Source organism: Pteropus medius, unplaced genomic scaffold (assembly GCF_902729225.1).
Source record: "Pteropus medius unplaced genomic scaffold, Ma_sr-lr_union100, whole genome shotgun sequence".
Classification (NCBI taxonomy): Eukaryota; Metazoa; Chordata; class Mammalia; order Chiroptera; family Pteropodidae; genus Pteropus; species Pteropus medius.
The window spans coordinates 16,485,645-16,512,757 of NW_024349797.1; the positions used below are offsets into that span (position 1 = coordinate 16,485,645).

Sequence of the window (27,113 nt, forward strand, 5' to 3'; positions counted from 1 at the left end):
GGAGACCCTTGAATAGATTTCCCCCTTTTTTCATCTTTGTCCTAGTATCCTGTTAGCACCTGAACTCCTTCTGTTTTTTTCAAGGTCAAGAAGCAAAGGGAGAGATAAGAGTCTAACTCTGAAAACCACACGAGAGAAACAAATCACAATCTCTCTTGAAGTCGTTTTACTCTTGAGGGTTTTCGTAATGCTGTTTGGGCTGTCCACGTCACATCGTTGTTGTGAATGTGATCTTTAGAGGATTTCTAAGAGGAGAATGGGTCTTTTCCTGGCCCCCAGAACAGATCTGTATTCACCAGTTGTTCCTTTGCTGCTTACTCAGGCGCCACTAAATCCAGCCTGCTGTCGGCACCCAGTATCGTCAGTATGTTTGTGCCAGCTCCCGAAGAATTCACAGACGAGCAGCCAACGGTGATGACTGACAAGTAAGCTCACGCAGTTATTTTCCTCACCTCGTTTACAGAATCTGAGATTTTCTCATTGCAGTTATGAGAAAGCATCAGAGAGGAGGCATACTATGCTTTAAGTCATAATTTGTTCCTCACATGGCTGCAGCCATAAGTGTTGGTGTGCATTCGTTTCTAGAAACACAGTATCATATGGGCAGCTTTCGTTTATACCAAAGCATTTTTTTGTAATTTGGACGAATGCAAATAATATCCACTTACGGATTATTCCTAGCAAGAATTTCACACAGATAAAATCTCGCAACCAGAAGATTCAAATTGTTAGGATGGGACTAAGTTTGAGACTTGATCCTTACTCCCCTCCTGCCAGCAGAATCCGTTCTCCGAAACTCAAACTGGTTATGTCATCTCTGGGTTTGTCAGCCTTCAAGATCCCTGAAGTTTTTATAGGATGAAGCCCAGTCCTTAGTTTATAAAAGGCTCTGTAGATTGCAAAGACTTCTCCTCCGCGGGAAGTCTTTCCCCAGCCTCTCTCCTCCTCCAGAGCATGCCTCATGGCTCCCCTCCTCTGTGGTTTCACAGGTACCCCGCCTTCTCTCTGTACTTCCTCTGCCCGGTAAACTCCTATTTAGGCTTCGAGACTCGGCTTAAGGCAAAGATTCCCTGGTTCCGCAAGGCAGCATTAAGCATGCTATTCTCCATGTTTCTGTAGCATCTGATGCATCTCTCTATTCTACCACTTATCACAGGCTGTTTTAATCGTTTAGTTGTTAGTTTCGTAGTAGATTGTGAGTTCCTTAGGGACTGGGATCCTTTCTTCTGTATTTCATACTCTGAGCTGCCTCGTACATAAAGCCTTGTTCACTGAGTGTGATAAAGAATGATTTCAGGTTTGGAGAGATCCCCTTGGGCCAGTGAGGCTTCCCAGTAGAGGTGACCCAAGTGTTCTTGGGACTTTACGACCCCATCTCTCCCCCATGAGTAGGATATATTTTAATCTGAAAGTTTAAGAAAGCTTCCATTTGGTCTAGGCATTTTTCATTTTTAATTTCAACGAATGAAAAAAGTATCTAGTTTCTGACTATCTTTAGCAGTAATTTCATGATGCATAAAAATCCCTCGACCAGAAGCTTCGAACTGTTAGTCCAGTTGGCACTCGCTGTAAAGGGAGCAGTAATTCATGTATAGGCTGGATGCTGGTGAGTCGAAAGACTGTTTTCAGTGATCAAAGGAACCTTCCCAGTCTCTGCATGTGCACTGTTTCTGTGTGTATGGTGAGGGCCATTGGAGTCTCATATTTATTGTTGGAACGAGACTTCTGACCGCCTTTTGGGGACTTTTCCAAGACTCACCAGAAACGGCTGTATGTACTTTTTATATCTGGAAACCATTGCCAGCTTTCGTGGAAAACGTTCCTCTGTTTTCATTGCAGATGCCACGACTGTGGAGCCATCCTCGAAGAATATGACGAGGAAACCCTTGGCCTGGCCATCGTGGTCCTCTCCACTTTCATTCACTTAAGCCCAGACTTGGCGGCCCCGCTGTTGCTGGATATCATGCAGTCTGTGGGAAGGTGAATGTCAGCTTCCATTCTGTTTGGGAGGAAGGAGCCTTATTCGATCTATATCTAGAAGCAAAAACTACCTGTTCAAAAGTTCAGACATTCATTAACCTTATCAGTGCTTGGTATTTGTGGGATCAACTCAGACTGATTTTAAAAACTGAATGGACCAAACGCTTGGTCGAATTCCCCCACTGTGTAGGGTCACGAGTCACAGTGTCCAAGCGGAGCTAGAGGAAGATGCACTAAAGAAACTACCCTCTGTTGTTCTCTATTACTACATGAGCTAACATCTGTAACGGTGCTCAGAACTGTGCGGAGCTCAGAGTAAACGCTTTATATGTTTTAGATATTATTATTGTTATCTCTCTCTATCTGTTTTAAGATAGGTTCCCTAGGCATTTCGTAATCTTGGGGCATTGTCATGTGAGGGGATAAGTGGAAATGTAGCATTCATAATTCTGATCAGAACAAGGACGGATGCACACTTTTCAGGAACAAGGCCTTTAGCCCGACCGAAGGAAGATTAAACTTAGCAGCTTTGAAAATTTTCATGTAAGGAAACTTCCATTTAGAAGAAAAGCGATGTATTTAAAAGATTTAAATAAAGTTCAAATTTGTAACAAATTGTAGTCCTAGCATGCACAGCTTATAGGAGAGGATTGACTTAAATTAAATTTGACATGGATGCATTACATTTTCAGTCTGCGCTGGCAGAAAGCCAGGTGCTTCAGGCTGTGGCATCAGACCTAGCTCTTGCCCTCAAGTGTTTTGTGACTTAGTCGTTGAAGAGGACAGTGATGCGTCAGATAACTGGGTAGCCCTAAGATAGGATGTGACTAAGTGGTAAGTGCTATAGATGATTTCAGTGTAAAGACAAACAGGAAAACATTAAAAATCCCTTGACCGCAAAAATCTATGACTTCCTTAACTCCCCTCCTCCAGCTCTTCTGTAGTATCCGTAGTAATGTGGTCAGAGATGGCGTAACCATTTTACCTTCCATACTTAGAAATAGCCAATATGAAAAATAAGCAATGAACACGAAGAGATGGACAGATAAGAAAAGACGAATTATTTCATTTAAGCCCTTGATTTTAACCTAATCCTAATAATTATGGAATAAAATTTGTACCAACTAGCAGCAGTATATGTGGAATGGAGAGTTTTTATTAATTCATGGTCACGATTCCTACTGTCAATACTTCTCGGTTTTAGAACAGATGGAATTCTTGTTCTGATCTGTTACCATGTCCTTGAAATAGCTAATCTAAGTTATAATCGATATATAGAAGGGTTTTATTATTTTGTTATGTTTTTGTCTTGTTTTTGTTTTAACATTAAGAGAGAATAAACCATGTTTGGGCATTGCCAACTGTTAGGATGGAAATACAGGAGCTTCGAAGAAAAACAAAGGAGAAAAAAACAGCAGCAGATACATTTTTACATACTTCACATACATATATTTAAATCTTCCCCTTCTTTAGATAGCCTAGCAAGAGACAGGGAGAGAACATTTAAAGCGAGCTTCCGGAATTCTCAGCAGCGTAAGCCTAACCACCGGACTCGCCAAAAGAACAGGTTCAGCCGTCCCGCGACTCAGGGCTTCTTCACACAACTCATTTCAACTTGAGGGAATGTAGACGTACGGACACTTGGTTTATTTATGCTCGTCCCATAGGAGCTATTTCCAGGTGATCTAAAGGTATGTAACTTCAGTGTAAGCCTTTCGTTGAGCGCCCAAGCCGCCCCATGCGACTTTGTACTGCGCTCTCTACTTAAGATCTGCCCACCCCTTTTTCTAGGTACAGGCTTCAAGATCACATTTGCTGCACCCTTAATTACTGTTTATTTCATTTGCCGGTGTTTGTTCCCTGTAGTGTCATTAGCATGAGAGGGCCCGTGACCAAAGCAAATGGGCATGGTGTCTGGGGTTAGCGATTGTTGGGCCTTCTGTTCTTCTCCAAAGGCGATCTTGGCTAAGCTCACTCTCTTGTTGTCTAAAGCAAATAAATTTGTAGCATTCCCTTTGTTTCTTCAATATCTTGCTGATGAAGACATGTTTTTCTAAACACTGGTTTAGCACGTGCTCTTTCCTTGTATACATACGGGATATTTCCATGTGCATAGGACCATGTAATTATACTTTTCAAAAATTATGTGTTATATGTTGATTACTTAACCTACTACATTTCTCAATATGTCCTTTCAGCCCAACAACTAGCTGACAAATACTCCAATTACCTCTTTTACTATCTTATAGAGGCCTTTACAATTTGTGGTTTGTTTGTGGTTAGGTTTCAGGAATTGCGTACAAAGAAATGAATTTTGAGCTGAGTCAATATGGAGATGGACTGCGTCAAATGCTTTTCTGCTCTCCGTCTAACCTGGCTGCAGAAGCCATTTTGTAGATTGGCTGGGTGATATTAAACTGACTTAACTGTGTGCATGTCCATGGAAATATCCGATTTGATGCAGAAATCAGGTCTCAGGGATGAGGTTACGTTGGACCCTGGAGACTGACCACTGCATGGGCCCTCTTTTCCTGGTCAGGGCAGTTGTCAACAGTTTGACAGGTCTCAGGATCTAAACCGGAGCCACAGTGGGTCCTGTGGCAGCACTCATTCATTTCATCGTGGAAACCCGAGGTAATCACGTGACTCTGTTTGCTTTCTTTCCTAGACTGGCGTCCAGCACCACTTTCTCTAATCAGGCAGAGAGGTAAGGTCCTACAGTGAGCCTCAACCTCACTTCTCTCTTCTCTCTTGTGCACGTTCATCCCATTTCTGGAACGCCCTGGCATATACCCTGGGAGGAATGCTGTTGGGTTCGGGCGCAGCTGCAGGAGAGCGCGTGTTCATTTTCTGTTCATACCTTCATTCATTCATTCATTTATTCATTCACTCACTCATTCGCTCATTTTAGTCCATATGTATTTTTCAGCCCACTCTGTACCAGGAGCTATGCTAGATACTTAGGTTTCTCCTGGGGGCAAAACTGACATGATTCCTGCCCTCGCGGGGCTTCCGGTCTATCTGGGAGGCAAACGTGAATAAAATATTTGCACGAATTTAGAAATGTAACTAGTGCTAAGTTCTGCGACCAAAAAAAAAGTGAGACATTCATTTAGTCAATAAATGTTTACAGAGTGACCGCTAGGAGCTGCGGATATGGTAGTTAACAAAACGGCAAATCTCGGCTCTCACAGAACTTATATTCTAGATTAGGAGACAGGCACGAAGCACATTAACAAATAAGAAAACCGACAATGTGATTTAATATCATTTAGTGCTAAATTCTATGAGAAATAATCAAGTAAGCCCAGGAGATAGAGAGCGACTAGAGGTAGTATTTTAGATATAATGGTCAAGGACAGCCTCTCCGAGGAAGTGGTATTTGAACAAAACCTGCAACAGTCGATAGAAAGAATGTTCCAGGCAGAGGAAGCCGCAAACGCAAAGACCTTAAGTCAGGAAAATGCCTAACGTGTTTGGGGAACAAGACTAATGCAGGCTGGAGCAGAATGGGCATGGACGAATGGGCGGAGGTGATAAGGGGGAGGCGGTGGGGAGGCCAGGCCAGGGAGAGCCCAGCAGCCCATCGTAAGGAGTTCGGCTTCCACTGAATGAAACAGGGAGTGAGGAGTGATGTGACTTGTGTTTTGAAGGGTCATTCTGGCTTCTGCGCTGAAAACAGGTCATGGAGGAAAATAGGTCAAAAGCGGAAGCAGGAAAACCAAACTGGAGACCACTTCCGTGTTGCAGGTGCGAGATCGTGAATGCTTGGTTTAAGGGAGTGAGAAGTGGCCACATTAAGGCTATCGTCAGGAAATAGTTTGAAAGTGGAGCCAATAGAATTTGCTGATAGATTGGACGTCAGGTGTGAGAGAAAGAGAGGAGGTAAGAGTGATTCCCAGGTCTTGGTCTGAACGGCCGAGTGGGTGAGGGTGCCATTTACTTAGAGTGGCATGCCTAGATGAGTGGGTGTGTGACAGGCAGACCTAATCCAGCCCGGGTAGTGGTAAAGGGGAGAAGAGGGAGAGGCTTCCTTTAAGAAGTAATATTTAAACTAAGATCTGAAAAAATGAGTTGGGTTTAACTGTGCAAGTAGTCATGGGAAAAGCATGTGCAAAGGCCCTGAGGTGGTAAAGGAACATGGTGTAGAGGAGGAACTATGAAAAGGCCAGTGTGGCGGTAGCACAGAGATGCAAGCTCCTGCTGAGATTGGCTTGCCAGATTGTACGATGCTTATAAACCACATTAAATATGTCGAGCATCCTTCTATCAGCAGTGAGAAGTCATTAAAGGATTTTTAAGCAGTGAGGGGTGTGCGTATATGTGCGAGTGTAGCATATAGAAAGGTTACTTTGGCTGAGGTGGGGAGAAAGGACCACGGGAGATACTGTGCGTGACTTTGGCACATTTATCTTTCTGCTTTAGTTTTCTCAACTATAAAAGGATACTAACCTATGACTTTTGTGTGCCATAAAGGCATCTGTCGTGAGGTCCAAGTGACAGTGTATGCGATAGCATAGCTTCAGCCAGTCGTGCAAATATGACATGGCGTCGTCATTGCACTTCTGTAACTTATCATTTTAGGGATGTTGCTCTTCTTTTTATCCTTCACTTAGTCATAGAATTTCTTGGTTTTTTTTTTTTTTACTTTTTCCATAACATTTTATTATGAAAAATTTTAAACATACTGCAAATTCGAAAGAAGTTTATAGTGAACGCTCATATACCTCTCACCTAGATTCTCAATGACCACTTTACTTGCTTTATCACATCTGCCCATCCTTCTACCCATCCATCAAGTCATTTTATTTTTGGATGCATTTCAAAGTAAATTTCAGACATTAGCATACTCCCTCCTATATTCTTCAGTAAAGTTATCATTAACGAAAGCTCCATTTTGTTCACAGTTTTTTCTCTTGATGCAAAAGAAAACTAAGAAAGTACATGTATCTTTAGTGCATATTCACTGAGTTTTGGCAAACGCAAATGCCTACATAACCCAGACCCCTGTTAAGGTATAGAACATCACCATCAGCCCCAGAAAGTTCCCTCATGCCCCTTCCCAGTCAGCCTCTACCCTCACAGAGGCAAACACTGTCGTGATTTTTTTCCCACTACAGAGCTTCATATAAACGGAATTATGCTGTACGTGCGCTTTTGCGTCTGGCTCCTTTTGCGTAGCATGTTTTTGAGACTCACCCATGCTGCCGCATGCATCAGTAGTTCGTTTCTTTTTCAGAGCTGAGTAGTATCCCATGGTTTATTCATGTTCATATTGATGGATGTGATTGTTTCTAATTTTGGTCTCTTCTGAATGAAGCTGTTATGACTATTTTTATAAAAGCCTATTTGTAAAGAAATGTTTTTTTCCCCCTCAGGTAAATCCCTAGGAATGGAATTGTTGGGTTGCAGGCTAGGTATCTGATTGTGTGAGACAAGACCAGCGGTTCTGCCTTTCTTTATTTCCAACAACAATGTATGACCCTTCTGGTCATTCCACATCCTCGCCCCAAATTGGTGGTGTTAGTCTTTTTAATTTTAGACATTCTAGTGGATATCTCACTACAGTTTTAATTGACGTTTCCCTGACGACTAATGCTGTTGAGTATTTTTTTCAAGTGTTCTTCATGACCCTCTGTAAATCTTCTTTTGTGTTGTCTGTTCAAATCTTTTGTACATTTTAAGTTGTTTTTTTCTTTTTATTATTGAGTTATAGCACTTCTTTATATATCTTGAATACCAGTCCTTTATTAAATATGTTTTCGGAATATTTTCCCTCAGTCTGGGGCTTGCCTATCCCTTTTCTTAATGGTATATTTTGATGAGATGTCTTTAATTTAGATAAAGTCTAATATTTAAAAAATTTAAAACCATTTATGATGATGCTTCTGGTTGTTTGTCTAAGGAAACTTTGCCTACCCTCAAGTCAAGAAGATATTCCCCAATGTTTTCCTCTAAAAGTTTTATGGTTTTAGCACTTATATTATATATCTCGAATTAAATTTTTGTATGGTAGGAGGTAGGGGCTGAAATTCCTTTTTATCCATGTAGATAACCAGTTGCTTCGGCACCATTTAAAAAAATGACTTTCGCTTTACCCATTGGAACATTTTGGTATCTGTTAAAATCAAACAAACATATTAAGGTCGATCTATTTCAAGGCTCTCTGTCCTATTCCATTGATCTATATGTTGATCCTTAAGCTGGCACCACACTGTCTTGATCGCTATAGCTGTCTAGTTAATCTTGAAATCAGATAGTGTGAATCCTCCAACTTTGGTCATCTTTTTCAAGAAGATTGATTTAGATATCTTAGATTCTCCACATTTCCATATAAATTTTAGAATAAAATTTTGGGAAAAAAATAAATTCGGGATTAACTGACATAAAAATATTGAGTCCTTCAATTGATGAACATGGTGTATATTCTCATTTCATTCAGTTTTTTTGCTTCTCTCCAGATGTTTTATGATTTTCAGTATAGAGGGCTTGCACATCTTTTGTTAACTGTATTCTTCCCAATTTTTTTTTAATGGCAACATGCTTCTGTTATGTAAATACATAACTGATTTTTTTGTATTAACATTGTAATGTAATAAGCTAAGTTCACTTAACTAATAACTAATGTAGTAGCTGCGTTTTAGATTCTTTAGAATCTAAAGGTATAGAACATCATCTAAAGAATCTAAAAAGCATTTGTATATAAAAATCACATCTGTACATAGTGACAGTTTCACTTCGCTCTTTTTATTTCCATGCCATATCGGAATGGCCAGGACCTCTAATGCAATAATAAAGAAGCGAGCTCTCAGAGGAAAAGCATTTGATATCTCGCTATTAATTATAGGGTTTCACAGCTTTATCAGATTCGGGATGTTTCTTTCCTTCTATTTCTAGTTTGCTGAGAATGTATGTTGTCATGAATGTATGTTGAATTTTCTCAAATGCATTTTCTCTCTGTTAAAATAACTGTAGTTTTTGCCTTGTATTCTTTAATTTTTCGAATCCCACCGATTAGTTTTTGAATATTAAATCATTCTTATATTCCTGAGATAAACTCTATTTGGTCACGGTCTGTCATCCTTTTTATATGTTGCTGGATGAAATGTCCACGAGGACTATCAATCTTTTTTCTTTTCATTTCTTTTCTGTTCCCCCCCCCTTTTTTTTTTTGTAAAGACTTTATCTGATTTTATTTTTAGAGCTATGCTAGCTTCATAAAATAAGTTGGGAAGGATTCCCTCTTTCCCTAATTTTTGAAAAAGTTTGTGTAAGTTTGGTGTCTCTTCTTCCTGAAGAACATTTTTGACCTCCAAGCTTGAACCAACATTTCAGGGTAGACATGGCATAATGAAACAGTTTAGGGAAGAGAGACTTTTTACCAGCTATCTATTTGGGACCTTTGATTTCCTGTTCCTTCATTCTGTTAACTCACTCCCTGATCACTCTGGGAGCATCCTTTCTGATACGTTGGTCTGAGGGACAGGGCCACGTAATCATCTCTTGGCTCCCTCTTTTGACATGCAGAGGTAGTACAGAGGGTAAAGAGGAAGAGTGCACGTATCAAAATCCTGTCCTTTTTACAAGTACCAACTCAGATGGTACCCCCCTACCCCAAACTTCCCGGCTCTCTCAATAGGAATGAACATCTCCCTCCCTGCATTCTTCCTTAGAGCAGCCCTCTCCCTTAGCCAGTGACACCTTGTGGGAGGATCTTGCTGATAATCCTCATCCTGGGTTCTAGTCCTGACTTGGCCATTCTCTGGACTTGTGACATTTGCTTTTGGCCTTGGAACCCTCATGTCTATACTGGGGTGACTGGAGTTAGTCTGGGACGACTCTGGCATTTCTTGGTTTTCTCTTTCTAAAAACTTATCGTGAATAGGGTTCTGTGTGGTTAGACTATTTCATCTCACCGATGAAAGGGACAATGAGGTATTCCATAAGAGGATTGGTGTGTAAAGGCCTGAACTCTAAATAAATCCCTGCACTCATGCTGCCTGATCCACGATTCCCTGTCTCTTCCTTCCCCATTCAATTCCAGCATGATGGTTCCCGGCAACGCAGCGGGAGTGGCCAAGCAGTTCCTGCGCTGCATCCTCCACCAGCTGGCCCCCAACGGCATCTTCCCGCAGCTGTTCCAGAGCACCATCAAAGGTAATCAGTCCATCGGGGGCGGGGAAGCCAGACACCACGAACGCGGTGGGTCGCCGAAACCTGAACACCACTAAATCTGACTGTCGACTTTCCAGATGGGACTTTTTTACGGACCTTAGCCACGTCTCTGATGGACTTCAATGAGCTGAGCTCCATTGCTGCTCTCAGTCAGCTCTTGGAGGTAGGTTCGCTTTGATGACACTCTAAGCGACCCGTCCCCCACCCCCCAAAATCCCTGCTGAGGAAGAAATTTGAAGTCATTTAATTTAAAAATTAAATTAAAAAGGTTTTTAATTTAAAAGTTAAAATGTAAATTCAAAATGCCACATTAAATTTTAAATAATTTAAATTTGAAACATTAATTAATTAAAAATGGCCAACACATAGAACAGTGTCAGTCAGACATTGCCATTTTGTGTGGATTTACTATTTGTTTAAAGCCTGGATACCACCGACCAAGGGGTGGATGCCAGTGGTCCAGTACTCACCTCCCTGTGACTCCCCGTCTTTTGAAATGAGTGTTGGCTAGAGCAGCATGCACCATGCTGTGAGACTTGGATTCAAGTCTCAGTGTCACCGCTTATTCACTGCATCCCGAGATTTGGATTCAAGGTCTGCTTATGTTCTGTATCATGAGACTTGAAGTCATTTCTCAGCTCCGCTGCTTGTTTCGTGTCTTGCGAGACTTAGATCCATGTCTCGTGTTCTCTGCTTATTAGCGCTCTCAGTCAGCTTGGAGGGCTGGCAGACTGCCATAGGGACTTTGCCGCTCCTGTACTTGTTACTCTTAGTATTCGGCCAGTCGAGTTTCCCGTAAGCATCATTCACTGTCATCTTAGCTCCTAACCACGCCAAATGTCGATTCTTAAAAGATGGTTTCCTCGCTCACATTTCGCCTTCTCTCACTGAGTTACAGACCACAAGTTTCCTCCCTACGTTTGCCTGAATTCGTCGATTTTTCTCTGTATTCCTCCTGCCAATTACAATGATTAGCCTGTATGGTAGCTACATGACACATGTTTATAGCATGAATCCGTGATTTTTTAAAACTGATCTTCGCCAAATAGCTACACAAATTCCCACGCTGTTTCAGCAGTTGATTGCCTATGCTTTTGTGTTTTTAGGGTCTAAATAACAAAAAGAATTTACCAGCAGGGGGTGCTATGATACGCTGTTTGGAAAACATTGCTACCTTCATGGAAGCTTTGCCCATGGATTCTCCTAGTAGCCTCTGGACCACAATCAGCAACCAGTTCCAGACATTTTTTGCCAAGCTGCCTTGTGTTTTGCCTCTGAAGGTAAGCTGAGCCCAGCATTTCATTTTAAATTACTTTCTTGCTGTTCGCAGACCATCTGCTAGCAGAGAAGTAGGGTCTTGGGTGATTTAATGTTTCATAAAGGTCTATAAGGAATCTGTTAGCCATGAAGTGACTAGGTCGTTCCCTCCGAATGTCACAGAGTGACAGAGATGTGCAGAAGGCATTTAAAAGGTCAGGAAGACATTAGTAGATTGCGTTTATCTAGAAATTTTTCTCAAGCGGATATTAAATAAATACACAAGTAAATAAATAGTTTTGTCTAAGCAGAGACCAGACATATAATGTAAAGTTTCATTTTTAGAAAATTATCTGAAGCGAAGTGATTTCTTTGGGTCTGTGAATAAAATACTTGCAAGACCAAGATGATATTTGTTTGACTGACTTACAGTCTCTCCCCTACCCCACCAACATAGCACCCTTAAAAACACACTCTATTACCTAGCTGGAAATCTGATAGCCTAAGGAACATTTTCAGCATGAGCCCATTAAATGCAGAAACAGAATCCTATACTGTTAAAGCTGGAATAGACCTATGAAAACCATCCTTTCCAGTGTCCCCATTTCCCAGATGGGGCACTGCGGACTTAGAGAAGTGGTGGCAGTGTGAGGGTTAGAACTCAAGTCCCCTGGCTCCCACTCCAGTGTCCTTTCCACTAACAGACTTCTAGAGTCCTTCTAAAGCAGGGGTGAATTAAAGGCATTCAGGTCTCTATAGCAGGGAGAAAGGGGTGGCTGGGAGTGGCCATTGCTATGTCTGTGAACTTGATTTGCTCTACAAACTTTTTGTGCTTTATTCAGATCACAGATAGAAATATCCAACTTGCAACAAAATGAATCACTTGTTAATCTGACAGGTGAAGTTACATGTCAGCAGCACCTTTTCTAAAACAAGTATTACATGTATGTAAAATGTGTTATAAAAACCAACCACCTCTGATAATACCTTTTTCCAAATTGGCAGATTCAGAAAATATGACCCCTAAATAGGTTCGGTAGAGAAGGTAATTCAGGGCCCCTTAGCTTGGTGTGTGCTGCTTTCTTTGAGTTTGAAGTTACTGCGAGAAACAGGAATACTGAGATCTTTATGATCCTTGTCTACCCACAGATCTAGAGTAGCTGAATAAATTCAAGCAAAGAGGATTAGTACTTTGAAGCCGTGTGTGTATATACCTGCTGTACATACACATGTAGGAAGTCAAGTCCACACATTTTAACATGGCCACGTGGAACCTCCCTAGGATCAGGGGGCCATTCAGGGCCATTCACTGCTTAAGAGTCACATACTCTAAGAGAGGGGTGGGGCAGGCATGGCAAATTCAAATGTCTATAGGCCGATGCTATAGTCAAAATTTTTAACTTGAACACTGACCAGTTGGAAGTGTCATCAGTTGCTTCTTGGCCTTTTGGCTAAGATCAAGTGGGGAAGTACTGCCAGCTGTAAACAACTGGTAAACCTGATTTATGCCCACAGGGACCCTGACTCCAAGGTTAATGAGTGGAATGGAGTGAGATAAGGTAATAAGGAGAACTGAGACTCTTGGGAACTGGAAAGTACCAGTCCCTTCTAACCGGGTCGGCTGCTACTCCATTGCAGCTAATTGTTGTGTGGGAATGCAGGCCTCATGTTGTTGATCTTCCCGTTTTCCAAGATAATATTTCCTGATTTTTAAAACAGCATAAAGTCCCGATGAGCAGCCAGTTTTCGGCCTCTGATTCAAAGTAATGTAAACGTCACATCAAATCCCATGGGCATTGAGCAGGTTTGATAGACCAGCAGTTTCCTTAGAAGATATTTGTGAAATACTTTCCAAACGTGTGTAAAGACTTGCCCTGCTAGATCAGATCTGGGCACTGCCTCTAATCATCTGCTGATTTGCTTTTACTCTCTGGGAACAATATTCAGCCATTGAAAAACCTTCAGTAGTTCGTTCTCATCAGTTTAGAGAAGTGGATCTCAAACTTCTGTGTGCATCAGCGTCCCTAAAGGACTTGCTAAAAAACAGATTCCTGAGCCTTATTCTGAGAGTGTCTGATTCGGTAGGGCTGCCACCTGAGGATTTGCTGTCTAACAAGTTGCCAGGTAACAGAGGTGCTGCTGGTCCAGGAGAACCGCTCGCCTCGTTTATACTGTCTTAAGGAGGTTAATGTACACAGCTACAGAGAGTTAACTGTAGCCTGCCATTGTAATGTATTTAGAATGTTAAATAACATCATTGTTTATTCTTGCTGTAACATTTCCTCCAGTCTCAGTAAACTAGATTTAAAAAGTACATTTTGATGTGGAATCTTGCCAAATATAACTCTAATAGATTTGTAAGGCATGATTTTCTCTTCTAGAAATTTTACTGCTTTTCCCCAGGTTTTTGTCATGTCTTTTAGTAGCAGAGAAAGGGCAGATGAGACTGGTTCTTATTTGAGCTAATAAGCCTGATGGTTTTAAATCGATCTAAGTTTTTTTTCCCCCCAACATGACCTTATACAAATTAGTGTGCGTGTGTAGAGCTGGGCACATTTTAATATCTACCTATCTACCTATTGGTCAGTCTGTCTTTTTGTCCATTCGACTGTCCATCCATCCATCCATCCATCCATCCATCCGTCCATTCATCCAATTTTTTATCCAGTTCTCTATCTGATTTAATTTTAGGGATATGTCTTTGAGAAATAGTTTAGGAATTATGCTTAATTATTTAATTGCTTAATGTTGTTTAATTAAATTTTAAAACCTGAGAGTAATTTTTTTTAACATGAATATATGGCATGGAAAACTGTAAAGAGGCAGCACTACCTGAGATTTTATTTCCTAAAATAAATGCTAATAGGAAACATATGAAGCAAAAGACATATGAGAAGGGTACTGACTTTTACTTTTTTCATATTTGTTTACAGTGTTCTTTAGATTCCAGTTTGAGAATTATGATTTGCCTCTTGAAGATACCCTCTACCAATGCCACAAGGGTATGTATATTTCAGAAAAACAACACCAACTGGTTATTTAGTTATTTTTTAATCTAAAAAGACAGGCCTGTAGGAATACTGAAGAAATGGTTATTGCATCCTAAATGCATCACTTTCAGCTTCCTTGAAAGTGTCTAGTTCTAATATATCGCAATATCATTTTTTATAATTGGTCCTCTTAGTTCTGGGCTGTGTCCACCAGCCCATCCTCCATTCTCTGACCTAGGTGATCCTTCTAAACACAGATCTCATTGCATTAATTCCTTGCTTAAAAATCTTTGACAATTTCTCATTTCTTTTAGGATAATGTCTACATTCCTTAATGTGGCATACAGGAAGGTACTTCAATAACTTGACAGCCTGCCTTTCCAGTTTAGTCTTCAGCTACCCGTCCCATCCCTCATGCCTCCTGTGTGCTTTCAGAATCATCATTATCATCATCAAAACAGCAAGCACTGTTTTTGAGTGTTTACCATATGGCAGTAGTGCTAACTACTTTACATTTATAATCTTATTTAATTTCATATTTCCTTGCCTTCACTTAGGCCATTTCCTTTACCTGAAATGCTTTATACCCTTGTCAGTGAGGTGAAGTCCTCATTCTTTAAGATGAGAATTTAAATTTCAATTAAAAAAATATTCACATTCTCTGTAGCAACTTATTTTTATATCAGATCCCACAATACTTGATACAGCTCTCTGTATTAGCACTTACATTGTGCTGAAGTCTCCCCAGTGAGACAGTAAGCTTCATGAAGTACAGCACTGTGTCTCATTCACCTTTGTCTTCCTGGCTTCATTTCTGAGCTGTATTATATGTAATGGTGCAATAGTTTGTATTGCAATGGCTTATAACTACTAATTAATATACTAAGAAGGCACATCCCCTGTAACTTTTCACCTTGAATGTGCTTTCAAAGACTCACGGTTTATGCTGGAAAGGTGCAAGAGATCATTTGGTCTAATCTGTTCATTTACAGATAAGGAAACAGACTCAGAGAGATGAAGTGTATTGGTCAAGGTCACATAGCTGGTTAGTGAAAGATTTTAGACTTGAATCCAGGTCCTTTGATTCTAAGTTCCTTGATTTTTCTATTATACCATATTGCCCCATCACCATACTGCTTTGCTAGGTAAAAGAGCGAATTTTTATGTAGCTCTGAATTTAGGTTTCTTTTATTGACAAATAAAGATATAGCATATATCAACACTATATATCCTGTCCCCATTCACCCTCATCAGTGTGTCAGGACAGTGATATTTATACAGAGCAAAGAATACTGTATCAACAGTACTATTTCAAAGAGTTTCTTTAAGGTTTTTTTCATATGGAAAGCACTACATGGGTTTCCGCGGGGAATACAAACAAATAAAAGACATAATTTTCCTATCTTTAGGGGCAACTGACATGTCATGAATTTATTTTTGTATCAGTAAGGATAAAGGATCTCAAAAATGCTCATATCCTTTGATTTCTTTTCTGAGAATCTACTCTAAGAAAGAATGCAAATGCAAATTTCATGCAGAAACATTTATTAGGATGCTATTTCTAATAAAATGTTACTTTTGAGGCCATTAAAATGGGTGGTTATGAAGAATTAAATGGCACTGGAAAACTTATGTTATACTAATAAAAAAAAATGAAATTAACAAAACGTGGTATTATATATGTGTAAGATTTCAACTAATAAACTGATGTGCAACAAAGAAGGGAACTAGATCAAAATGTTATCACTAAGTGGTAGGATTATGTGTGACTTTTATTTCCTTATCTATACTTTCTGCAGATCCTGCATTTATACACTGAGCATGTATTACTTTAATAATCCAGACAGTTAGGACTATAGAGGTCGAGAATCGTGGTGTGAAAGTCTTTTGGAGCCCAATTAAAATCCCGTGTTTCCTACAGAACAATGCTGCCTTTAGAAAATTTGCCCTGGAATTTGGTTTTGAATTCTATTCAATAGCTGTATGGCCTTAAGTGAGTGACTTGTATACTTAATCGCCTCCACTGCAGAATGGGGATAGTGCATCTTCAGAGTTACGCTGCAGATCATGGCTAACAGTGATGAAGGGCTTAGGAGTGCCAAGTGCTTTACATACATCACCTTCTTTAATTCTCACAACAACACTAATGAGAGAGAGGTCATTATCATCCTCATTTTACAGAGGAGAGAGCCAAATCCAGAGAAGTTAGATCGCTTATTCAAGGTCAAAGAGAACTAGGGTTTGAAAACACTTATGTGAGACTCTAGAGTTTGCATCATTAACTATTATAACATACTATCTCCCCAGGTTTGCTGTAAGAAATTTGAATGAGATAAACTATATGAAAGCATCTAAGTCTGTCTGATACTTAGTAGGTACTCAATAAATGTTCCTACATGACTTAAGAAAGTATATGGATCCTACGGCCATGCCACCCTCAACAAGCCCGATCCCGTTTGATCTCAGAAGCTAAGCAGAGTCGGGCCTGGTTAGTACTTGGATAGGAGACCACCTAGGAAGACCAGGTGCTGTAGGCATAAAAAATAAAAAATAAGGGATCGTAAGCTGACAAGGTCCTTGCAAACTGTGAGGTCAACCAAGGGTTGCCTTGCCTAAAAAAAAAAAATTAAATTAAATTAAAAAAAAGAAAAAAAAGAAAGTGTGTGGATCTAAAACTGACCTGATAAACATTAGCAGGAAGCTGGGTCGTGATGAGTTTTATCTAAGGGTTGGTTTGTGCTATTTGACTCAGGCGAATGGCTTCTAGAGGAGCCGAATCTGATGAACCCATAGATGCCTAGAGATTCTGAGAAATGAATGGAAGATCTAATGCAAATCTTACAGTCTGGGGGTGGACATGAGGACACGATTAGAGTTGGATTGATTTATAAATGATGCCATCTGGAAAAATGGATTTTTTTTTTTGAGCAGTAAAATGATTAAATTGTGCCCTTCAAGCCATTGATTGAAGATGTAGTTTTGTTCTTATTAGACCAATAGGGTTGCTACAGTTGCTACCTGACAACAGATTTTAAACAAAAAAAGAATGGTCCTATTAGTTAAAGTATCATAAGATTTTAATCCCCTTTTAATGAAAAAATCAGCAATTTTTTTTTTTTCTGGCCCCAATCTCGTTGCAGAGTTTGTTGGAACCATTTTCAAAACTGCTCAGCTTTGTCATTCAGAATGCTGTCTTCACTTTGGCCTACCTGGTGGAGGTGTGTGGCTTATGTTACCGAGCTTTCACTAAGGTAAGGGTGCAAATGTGTGTATTTCCCTGGGAAACTGGCAGAAATGTTTTCTTTCTTATCAGTGTCAAATTCCTGTTAGGCTAGTTACTTTAATATAGTTAAAAATGAGTAATCCTACTGAGGTCTAATAAATATCATTGGAAGAAACACACACACACACACACACACACACACACATTTGGTTTAGAACAGGAGAGGTATTTTCAATGAAACGAAATAATGGTCTAAATGACCTCTTAACGTCCTTTTCAAGTTCACCATCCCGTGATTAGGCAGGCCATCACTAGCTATTATTTTTATACCCAAAGTAGAAAAATATCAGCTTGTCATTTGTAAAAGCCTGTGGAGAGCTCCTTAATTCTCATCATTTGTCTGTCTCCCCAGTTCTGGGTTCTTGGCCTCTGAGATTGTAATCTCATCTTTTGTCATCTTGCCTTAATAATGGCTTCTCTATTGCATTATCTTTAGTATCCCCTGCCCCACCACTGAAGAAGTGGAAAAGGACTGCTTGCCCAGTGCATGTAGCAGCCTTGCTGGAGCTGGTAGACAGTGTCCTCATGGAAAAGCAGGAGGCAGGGCAAATTGAGAGCGTTTCTGTCCTTAAGAACAACATGCAAATGTTACTCTTCCAATTTCCAAGTTTTCCAAGTTTATTTTCTATGGGGTCTCTGTTTCTGTTGTTCTCTCTTGAACATTCAGAATAGTTCTTTATTCATGTTGTCCACTTAGTAAGTCCTTTATTTTCCTCATAAAAATCTAATTTTATATCAAGGATTTTTTTTTTTTTCATTTAAAACACTCATTTCTTTCCATCTCGTGTCCGTTCTTCCATGCTGAGGTGTTTCATGATAATCTTCTCTTTAGTCTTTCTGATTATAAACTATTTGTTACATTACCTGTAATGATGTCTCCTAACTGCTGAAATAATCAACACTTTATTCTTTTTAAAATGTACTTCCTAAAAAATAACTTCTTCCTTTTTTTTCCACTTAAAAAACTGATCTTTAAGACAGCACCAAATAAAATGAAAAGATGTTCTATTTTTAGAAGTCATTTTCTCTATGTTCAATTTAAATTAATGCATTTTGTTGGAGGAAGGCCCCATAGTGAATTTGTATTTTCTATGTTGTGCACAATCGGTATTGATTACAAGCGACCTACTACCAATTTGAATTCAAGATATTTTTGGTTTTTGAATATTCATTATACATTATGTCCCCCCTTATAGTCTGTTACAACTTTAGTGGCCTCACACTGTCATTTGCCATCTATCCTTCCTCATTTCTTCAACTTGAAATGACTGTTACTTATAGAGAGCTTTGATCTAGGGTGTTCTCACCTTCTTCATAGATAATGAGACATTATAAAAATTATATAGCAATATCCAATTTAGCCTTCTCCCTATTTAATCAGAAGAAAGGGCATGGAAAGATAAGGGTTTTGGAGAATTCTCTTTCTGCCAATCTGGCAGTCTCGATAACCTGAAAGCTATCCCATTAAAAACACTAGAAATGCTGGATTAAATGTAATAACATGATTTTAAATGTATAGCTAATTTATAAGGGTGAAAGAGACAAAAATGAAGAGAGAATTGAGAATAGAATGGTAAGCATATAAACTGATATTGTAGAAGTCTTGGGGTGAGGGAGTTGCTTGTCTTCGTAATTCAGTGGCTTGCATTTTAAAGCCCACACAGAGAAAGGAGATGAGGTCTTTGGACTATTTCAGGCTAGGAGTTGGAGCTGAGTCATCCCCAACAGAAAGTCAGAACATTTGAAAGGCTATACATTTGGTAAAAGGGTGATTTGGAAAGAATGTAATCTTATATGGAGGTGACAAAGAGCTTGGGAACTGAGGGAAAGATTTAGAAAATTAGTAATCACAATTCTATCTTTGAACATCTTTAGAGTTTGAATTTGTAATCTCATCATGCTCCGTGAACCCCCAAACTGAAAAGTCAAGTAACATTGGTGTTGAGCGAGTAATAGCATTGGGGTGTCTTGCAGAAACAAGCTCAAAGTCAACCCTCAAACCTTTCTGGAGGGATATGCCTTCAACCTAGGCCCAACAGGATTCCCATAATTACAATCCTGAAGAACATTAGCTCACAATCTAAAGTTATAAAACATATGAAGAAATAATCCACCATGAGCTGGATTAGCAGAGTCAAGAAACAGCAAGATTATTCCCCTGAAGGACTTTGAACATTTGAACTATGTGATAGACACTATAAAAGCCTACAAAGAATGAATTAAGAACACAAGAAGAGATCTTGTCACTTTAAAAAAAAAACTCAGGTAGATTTTGAACAAAGTAGAAATTCTAGAGATGAAATCGTGATTAACATAAGAAAACTTGATGATCAGGTTAAACGGCAAGTTAGACATAGACAAAGAGAGATCTGAAGAAATTACATAGCATGCAGCAAGAGAGAGAATGAGATGAATATAAAGAGAAAATCCAACATGTACTGTTAAGTGTTTCAGAGAGGGAAAATAGGCTTTTTATAAATTCTAGAACTGATAAAAATTATTAATACTCTGAATTGGGAAGCATAGTGAGCACTAAAAATATTACAAATAAACTAAAGTATTACCTGCTTATGTCATATTCAATTTGACAGAACAGCCAAGAAAAACAATTATTTTAAGAGCAACCAAGAGCAAAGACACTCTACAGACTGGTAACAAACTTCTCAACAGCATAGTGGAAGCCAGAAGATAAAGGAAAAAGTCTTTAAAATCGTGAGAAAACTGTCTACCTAGAATTCTCTACCAGCTAAGCTATTAATTAAGAGTGAAGGCTAAATAAATAAACTATTAAGAAATTTCCTAATAGAGTTTTAACTGAAACGAGTACTAAAAGATGAATTAAATAAGAATGAAATTAAACCAGGAAGGAAGGAGCGAAATATATGACGAAATGATGCTCAAAGAAATTGGTAAAGTGTAGAACTCTAAGTGATCATCGACAGTATAAAGCAGTAATAATAATAATAATGACTAATCAGATGGATACTCAAGTAAGATGACACTAAATACTAGATAATAATAACGTATAAGATGAAGGGGTTATGTACAGTTGGGGATTGAAGTTAAAGCATTCTATATATTGTTCGTGAGAAGGGCAGAGATAATGAGTAATTTAAAAGTTTTAAGAATTCATGTAAATGTTTTAAATGTAAAAATTCCAAAGGCCAGAAAGGTAATATATAATTTCCAAACAAGTAGAAAAACAGGAATAAAAAGTCAATCAAGACAAAAAAGAATCATAAAACAAGCTGCAATAAAGCATAAGTAACATGATGAAAATGAATTCCAAATATTTCAGTAATCACAATAAATATAAGTATACTAGACTCACTAGGGATTTGCAGATTTGATTTTAAAAATTCAACTGCATGTTGTTTTTAAGAGACACATCTAAAACACATCTAAAGACACTGAGAAAGTTTGAAAGAAAAATGGTGGAAAAAGATATACCGGGCAAATATTAATAAAAAGAAAGCTGAATCTAATAAGTGGAGTTTAAGTCGAAAGGTATTATTATAAAGAAGGTTGCCATATATTGATAAAAGGAACAATTCACTAAGAAAATGTGACAGTTCTAAAACTCTGTGCAGCTAATAATATAGCTTCAATATATATAAAACAAAAATGAATAGGATTACAAACAGAAATCAGAAAGTTCACAATCATAGTGGGAAATTTTAATGTCTCTTTCAGTAATTGATAGATCAAGCAGATAAAAAACGAATCAGACTATACTAGACTTGAACACTATAATGAGCAAATTAAATCAAATGGACGTAAAAAGAATCTTGAATCCACCAATTTGGGAATATATTGAAGAACAAACATGGAATCTTTTAAAACAGAATAGATAATAGGCCACGAACATCTTAACACATACTAGAGAATCAGTTTCAAAGAGACAAAGTTCTCTATTCACAATGCAATCAAATTATTAATAACAAAACTGTAACTGCATATAGGTATTCAAGGGTGGCCTAAAAAAGACCTCACATCTACAGAGACAACACGCACATCTTAGACGTATTAAATCTTATGTGAGTGTTGAGTCAGGGGTAGAGATTTAGAGCCTCTGGTTAAGTCCTAATGCGACTGAGAGAGACATTCCCTACCATCTCGCGGGGCCCTGCACACACACATATAGAACAGTACCCATGCACACACCACTGCTACACGTGTGTGTGTACATGGCTCTGCCCTGGCCCAACTATCCCCCAGGAGCCCATCAGGTTCTTCTCTTGGCTGCTCCCTATTCTCAGATGTCTAAATCCTGTCCCCCTGCCAGATTCTGACCCTGACACAGTCACTTTATCTTCAGGGTCAAGATGTATGTAAAGTGTGTACCAGTGTGAAATTGAGGGTGTCTGTGAGTGGGTGAGAGTGTATGTGTATACATGTAGCCAGGGCTGTTGACTTCAGGGCTCATATAGGTTTTCAGGTTTGCAATCATATGTTTGTGTGAATATGGATGTGTGTTTGTGTTGTGTATGTGTTCTTTTTGTAATTCACACAAAGGTACTGCATGGGTTACTGGTGCTTGGGACTTGCTATGTTTGGAAATTAAACATATACTTTTAAATAATCCATAGATTAAAGGAGATAAAAGAGAACTTAGAAAAATATTCAGAATTAAACAATTATAAAAATACTATGTTTCAGAATTTGAGATATATAGCCACAGAGATATTTCGAAGAAAATTTATAGTGTTAAATACTTCTTTTGGAAAAGAAGAAAAACTAAATAAGCTAAACAAGTCAACTTAAGTTAAAATAAGAATAACAGCGTAACCATAAGACAGTTTAAGGAAAGGAAATAATAAAAATAAGAGCAGAAATTAATGATGTAGAAAACATAGATACAATAGAGGATCTGTACAACCGAAAGGGGGCTCTTTGATTAGACTAATAAAATCGACAAAACTGACAAGACTGATCAAGAGAAGCAGAGAAAAGGTGCAGATAAAGAGTATCGGCCAATGGAAAAGGGAACTTAACCGTAGGCATGTTGGAGATTTAAAAATGAACGGCTTTATGCCAGTAAATTTGAAATCTTGGACAATAGGGACAATTTTCTAGAAAAATGTAATATATAACCATCAGAAAAAAAGATGACTAGACTTAAATGATTAAAAAATAGTTAAAAACCATTCCAGTTTTAAAGACAGCATCTATTAAACATTTAAGGAACAGATTGATCTCTACTTTATGAAAACTAATACAGAAAACAGAAAAAAGAGAACACTTCTCAACACATTTTATGAGGTCTGTAGACTCTTGATACCAACCAGACAGGCGCAGTAGGGGCAAGGAAAATTATAAGCCAGTTATACTTCAAAGATGCAAAAATTCTGAATGAATAATAGCAAATTAATGCATTAAAACTAAAGCCTCATGACCCAGTGAAGATTTTCTCAAAATATAAGAATGGTATAAATATTAAAACATCTACTTATGTCACCATGTGACCAGATTAAAAGAGAAAAACTTTGATCATTTCAGCAGATACAAAAGAAGTATTCTATATAATGCAACATCTGTTTATGATAATTCTTATCAAACTAGGAATAGAAGGGAACTTCCTTAACTTGACAAAGGTATCTATCAGAAACCTCAAGAAAACATTATACTTAATAGGGAAATGCCAAGGGTAGTTCCATTATCACTGCTTCTATCCAGTAGGTCCTGGAGATCCTACAAAGTTCAGTAAGATAGGAAGGAGAAATCAAACATAGAAGGCTTGGAAAGGAAAAATAAAACTCTGACTCTTCATAGATGATGTGAAGAAGGGAATTTATCTATAGAAACCTTTTTGTTAACTTTTGTAAGGGAATTCGGCAAGGATGCTGGCTACACACAAATGCCCAGAAATCACCTATCTTAATATTCAGCTACAAATGATTATAAAACATACTTCAAAAATGTCATTTATTGCGGCAACAAAAAGTAAATCTAACAAATATGTGCAAGAACTGTATGGAGACAACCAGGAAATTTTATTCAACAACATTAAATAAATGGAGACAGATCTCATGTTCATGGATGAGGAGCCAGCATGATAAAGACAGCTGATTCTCACAAAATAACCTATATATTTAGTATAATTCCAGTAAAAATCCTAGATCTCTCTGCATAATATTGGGCTAGATCATTGGAACCTATCCTGCCATTTAACTTAAAAAGTTAAAAAAAAAAATCTGAACAAAATATTTTCTGAAAACTTCTTAAAAGCATCAAAATGCTAACCAAATGTTACCAGGCTAAGATCTGAGAGAGCACAGAATGCAGAGATGGGAGCCTAGCACTCAAAGCCATTTTTTCCCTGGGTATTTGCCTATCTGGAAGACGTGACTGAAAGGCTGAACTGCAATTCTGGAAGATTCAAGCTAGGACAAAAGTCAGGATCCGGAATCTACGAAGTGTAGAGACTCTGTCTGATATTGCACTGCCCCCCACCCCACACCGTTTGTTCAGAAGGACAAAGTAAAGATAACCCAGAAGTAAACTTGCCCTCACATGGACGCAACTCAGTGTCAAGTTCCTCGATGGCCCAAGATAAGAGAGTACAAGGCTTGTTATGTTTATTGAGGTAACCCTGGACTCCTCGTGCCTCCAGGAACCTGGCAAAAACAAACAGAAAGCTCTTTGGAGAAGGATAACATTTTAGAACTCAAATTCTTTCCACAAGTAATTTTTTAATAATGGATTCGGCATGGAAACATAACCAGACATATGAGGAGGCAAGTAAGTCAGCATGAGCGAGAATGAGTAGAAAGAAAAGACAGTGGATACAGACTCCTCAGGTCTCCAGGTCTTGACTATGATCAAGAAAGGACACACAGGGCTTCTAAGATGCTTATGATGTGCTGTTGTTTGACCCGGTGCTGATTACATGGGACTTCAATCTATACTAATCCGTGGATCTGTACATTTATGTTTTATGTACTTTTCTGCATGTGTGTTATAGTTGACAATAAAAAAATACAACAAAATGGAAAACAATCTAGCATTCCATTCATAGGACAGAAAGATATGTATAGTATGATACCATTATAGAAAGTTCGAAAACAAGCAAAAATAATAATATACATTATGTATACACATGCAATATATATGTAGTAAAAGGGTAAAAACAAGCATGATTCAAAAAAGTGTTTACTTCAAGAAAGGGAGAAGGCGAGCACTATTGAGGTAACTTCAGCTGTTTCTGTGATAAATTAAATATTAAAAATATTTAATATTTTTAAATATTAAGTCAAACGTCTATGGCCATGCTACCCTGAACAATTCTGTCTGCTCTCGGAAGCTAAGCAGGGTCGGGCCTGGTTAGTAGTTGGATGGGAGACCACCTAGGAAGACCAGGTGCTGTATGCGTAAAAATAAAAAAATAAGGGATTGTAAGTGGATAAGGTCTTTGCAGTCTGTGAGGTCAACCAAGAGTTGCCATGCCTAAAAAAAAATTAAAGCAAAATGTTATGATTTGACAAAGATGGGTGGCAGTACATAAGATGTCCTTCTATTTTCTAGTTAAAAAGTAATTTCCTTAGGGAGGCTATGAGATCCTTCCTTTAAGCAGCTGTACTTGTTTCTCTCTAAATCATTTTCTATTGAAAAAACATACTTTTAGATTTGTTTAGTTTCTGCAGTCTGGGGACCTATCATTTCTTGTGAATAAGAAGCAAATCCCATGGTTTCAATGGTTAAGAGATGGCCTATTTTTTTCTTATCCAATAAATTGTGTGTTCTCAGTGCTACAGTAAACTCATTACACACACAAAAATGACTATTTTTAAGTTTTAATTTCATTTCTCAAGGATAGTTCATTACTCATTTTTAAATACTGATTTTTTGTTTTTTGTTTTTTAATTTCTGATCTGTGATTCTTTTGGAAGCTCTTTTGACAAAGCTCTCTTCTAATTGAATTTTTATAAATTGCTTCCCTTCTTCTATTTTGTTTTATTTAGGAGCGGGATAAGTTGTACTTGTCTCGTAGTGTTGTTCTAGAGCTTCTGCAGGCCCTGAAGCTGAAATCTCCTCTACCAGACACAAACCTCCTTCTGCTTGTCCAGGTAGGCTTTTGCCTTGTTTGTAATACTTTCGTGAGATCTCCCGATGTTTGGAAAAATGAAGAAAAGTGTGGGATGTATGCATAAATCAGATATTTCTGTACCATATGTGCTAGGCAATATGGTGGGTACTTTCCATATTCCCCTCAGTAAATCCTTACAACCACGTGAGGTATTGGTTCTGTGTCATAGACGAGGAGCCTGAGGCTCAGGGGGGTTCGGTGACTCACCCAAGATCACACAGCGGGCATGGTACTGTCAGCATCTGACCACAGGGTCTGTTCATTGTGGAGCACAGCCGAGTCAGGCTCTTTCCATCACTTGCCCAGTTTACCCTAACAGCTCGTAGCTTTTTACACTGCCTCATCTCTCTCCACACTGATCTAGTCTCCTGGCCTGTGGCTGCCTAGAGGAATTTTGCTAAAACTCTGCTTTTTAGCAGGTTATTTCCTGCGTTGAAAATCTGCAGTGACCTCATAGTGCCTGAGCTGAGGTTTTTCATCATCGGGCCATGTTTGACTATTCAGCAGTTTTTCCTACAACGAGTATTTACGAACCACCTCCCTTTGGCTAGGTTCTGGGGATATAAAGTGTAAAAGGCATAGGTTCCATCCCAATAATGTGCTGACCGCGATAGTAAAGATCTACACAACATGTAAAGTGCTATGGAGGAGGGGCTGGCCCCTTTGGCCTGGGAGAGCCATTATGAGCCCTGACCTGGCCCAGGTGCCGGGGAAACGGATGAGTAAGCCACAGCCCCTTCCTTCCGGTAGTTTGCTATCTGGTAGGCGAAGCTGACGTGTAAACAAAAGTTTCCTCCACAGTGTAACGGGTCCAGTAGCAGAGACGTGTACTGACTGAGGAAGCCGGTGTAGAAAAGGGACCTTGTGGGCCTTGAAGGAGGCTCAGGAAGTTGAGGCGTCTACCTAGGAGAAGAGCAGGAATGACACCGGTCATTTACCATTTAATATACCCTACCTTCCTTCCACACCACATACCACTAATCCTTAAGACCGGAGCTGAGTTTTCCTCAAAGCCTTGAGATTTAATAAAAAGTTGGTACACTTTCAATGGAGAATGGTCTTCGGTTGTCTTTGAAGAGTTCGCTGGGGCAGATTGCAGCATCTGAGAGCAGCGATTGCTGGAAAATGACGGGAATGGACATTGGGCATAATGTAGTCAGGATGAAATGGCTCCCCTTGTATCAAGATGCTAAACAGCTCAAGAGGAAGACAGAAAGTATGTGTGTTGCTGAGGAGAGGCAGACTTTGAATCTCTTCCAGGGCACTGCCGCTGGCCAGCCCTTGCTACTCACACATCAGCAGCAATACTGCTTTTGAAGACAAGTCACTTTGATACAACTGA

At 38.9% G+C, this 27,113-nt stretch overlaps 1 protein-coding gene and 1 pseudogene across 1 annotated transcript in view; both read left to right on the forward strand.

The window, feature by feature from the left end:
• The window catches only part of UNC79 (unc-79 subunit of NALCN channel complex), a 214,070-nt gene that overhangs the window by 161,240 nt on the left and 25,717 nt on the right, over positions 1-27,113 (forward strand). Inside the window, exons 36-44 of the mRNA XM_039884084.1 lie at positions 323-425; positions 1,840-1,980; positions 4,649-4,687; positions 10,025-10,137; positions 10,233-10,318; positions 11,262-11,435; positions 14,346-14,414; positions 17,543-17,653; positions 25,647-25,751. Coding sequence (XP_039740018.1) covers positions 323-425; positions 1,840-1,980; positions 4,649-4,687; positions 10,025-10,137; positions 10,233-10,318; positions 11,262-11,435; positions 14,346-14,414; positions 17,543-17,653; positions 25,647-25,751 — 941 coding nt within the window. The remainder of the gene's footprint in view (positions 1-322; positions 426-1,839; positions 1,981-4,648; positions 4,688-10,024; positions 10,138-10,232; positions 10,319-11,261; positions 11,436-14,345; positions 14,415-17,542; positions 17,654-25,646; positions 25,752-27,113) is intronic.
• LOC120619824 (uncharacterized) lies at positions 16,821-16,939 on the forward strand (annotated as a pseudogene).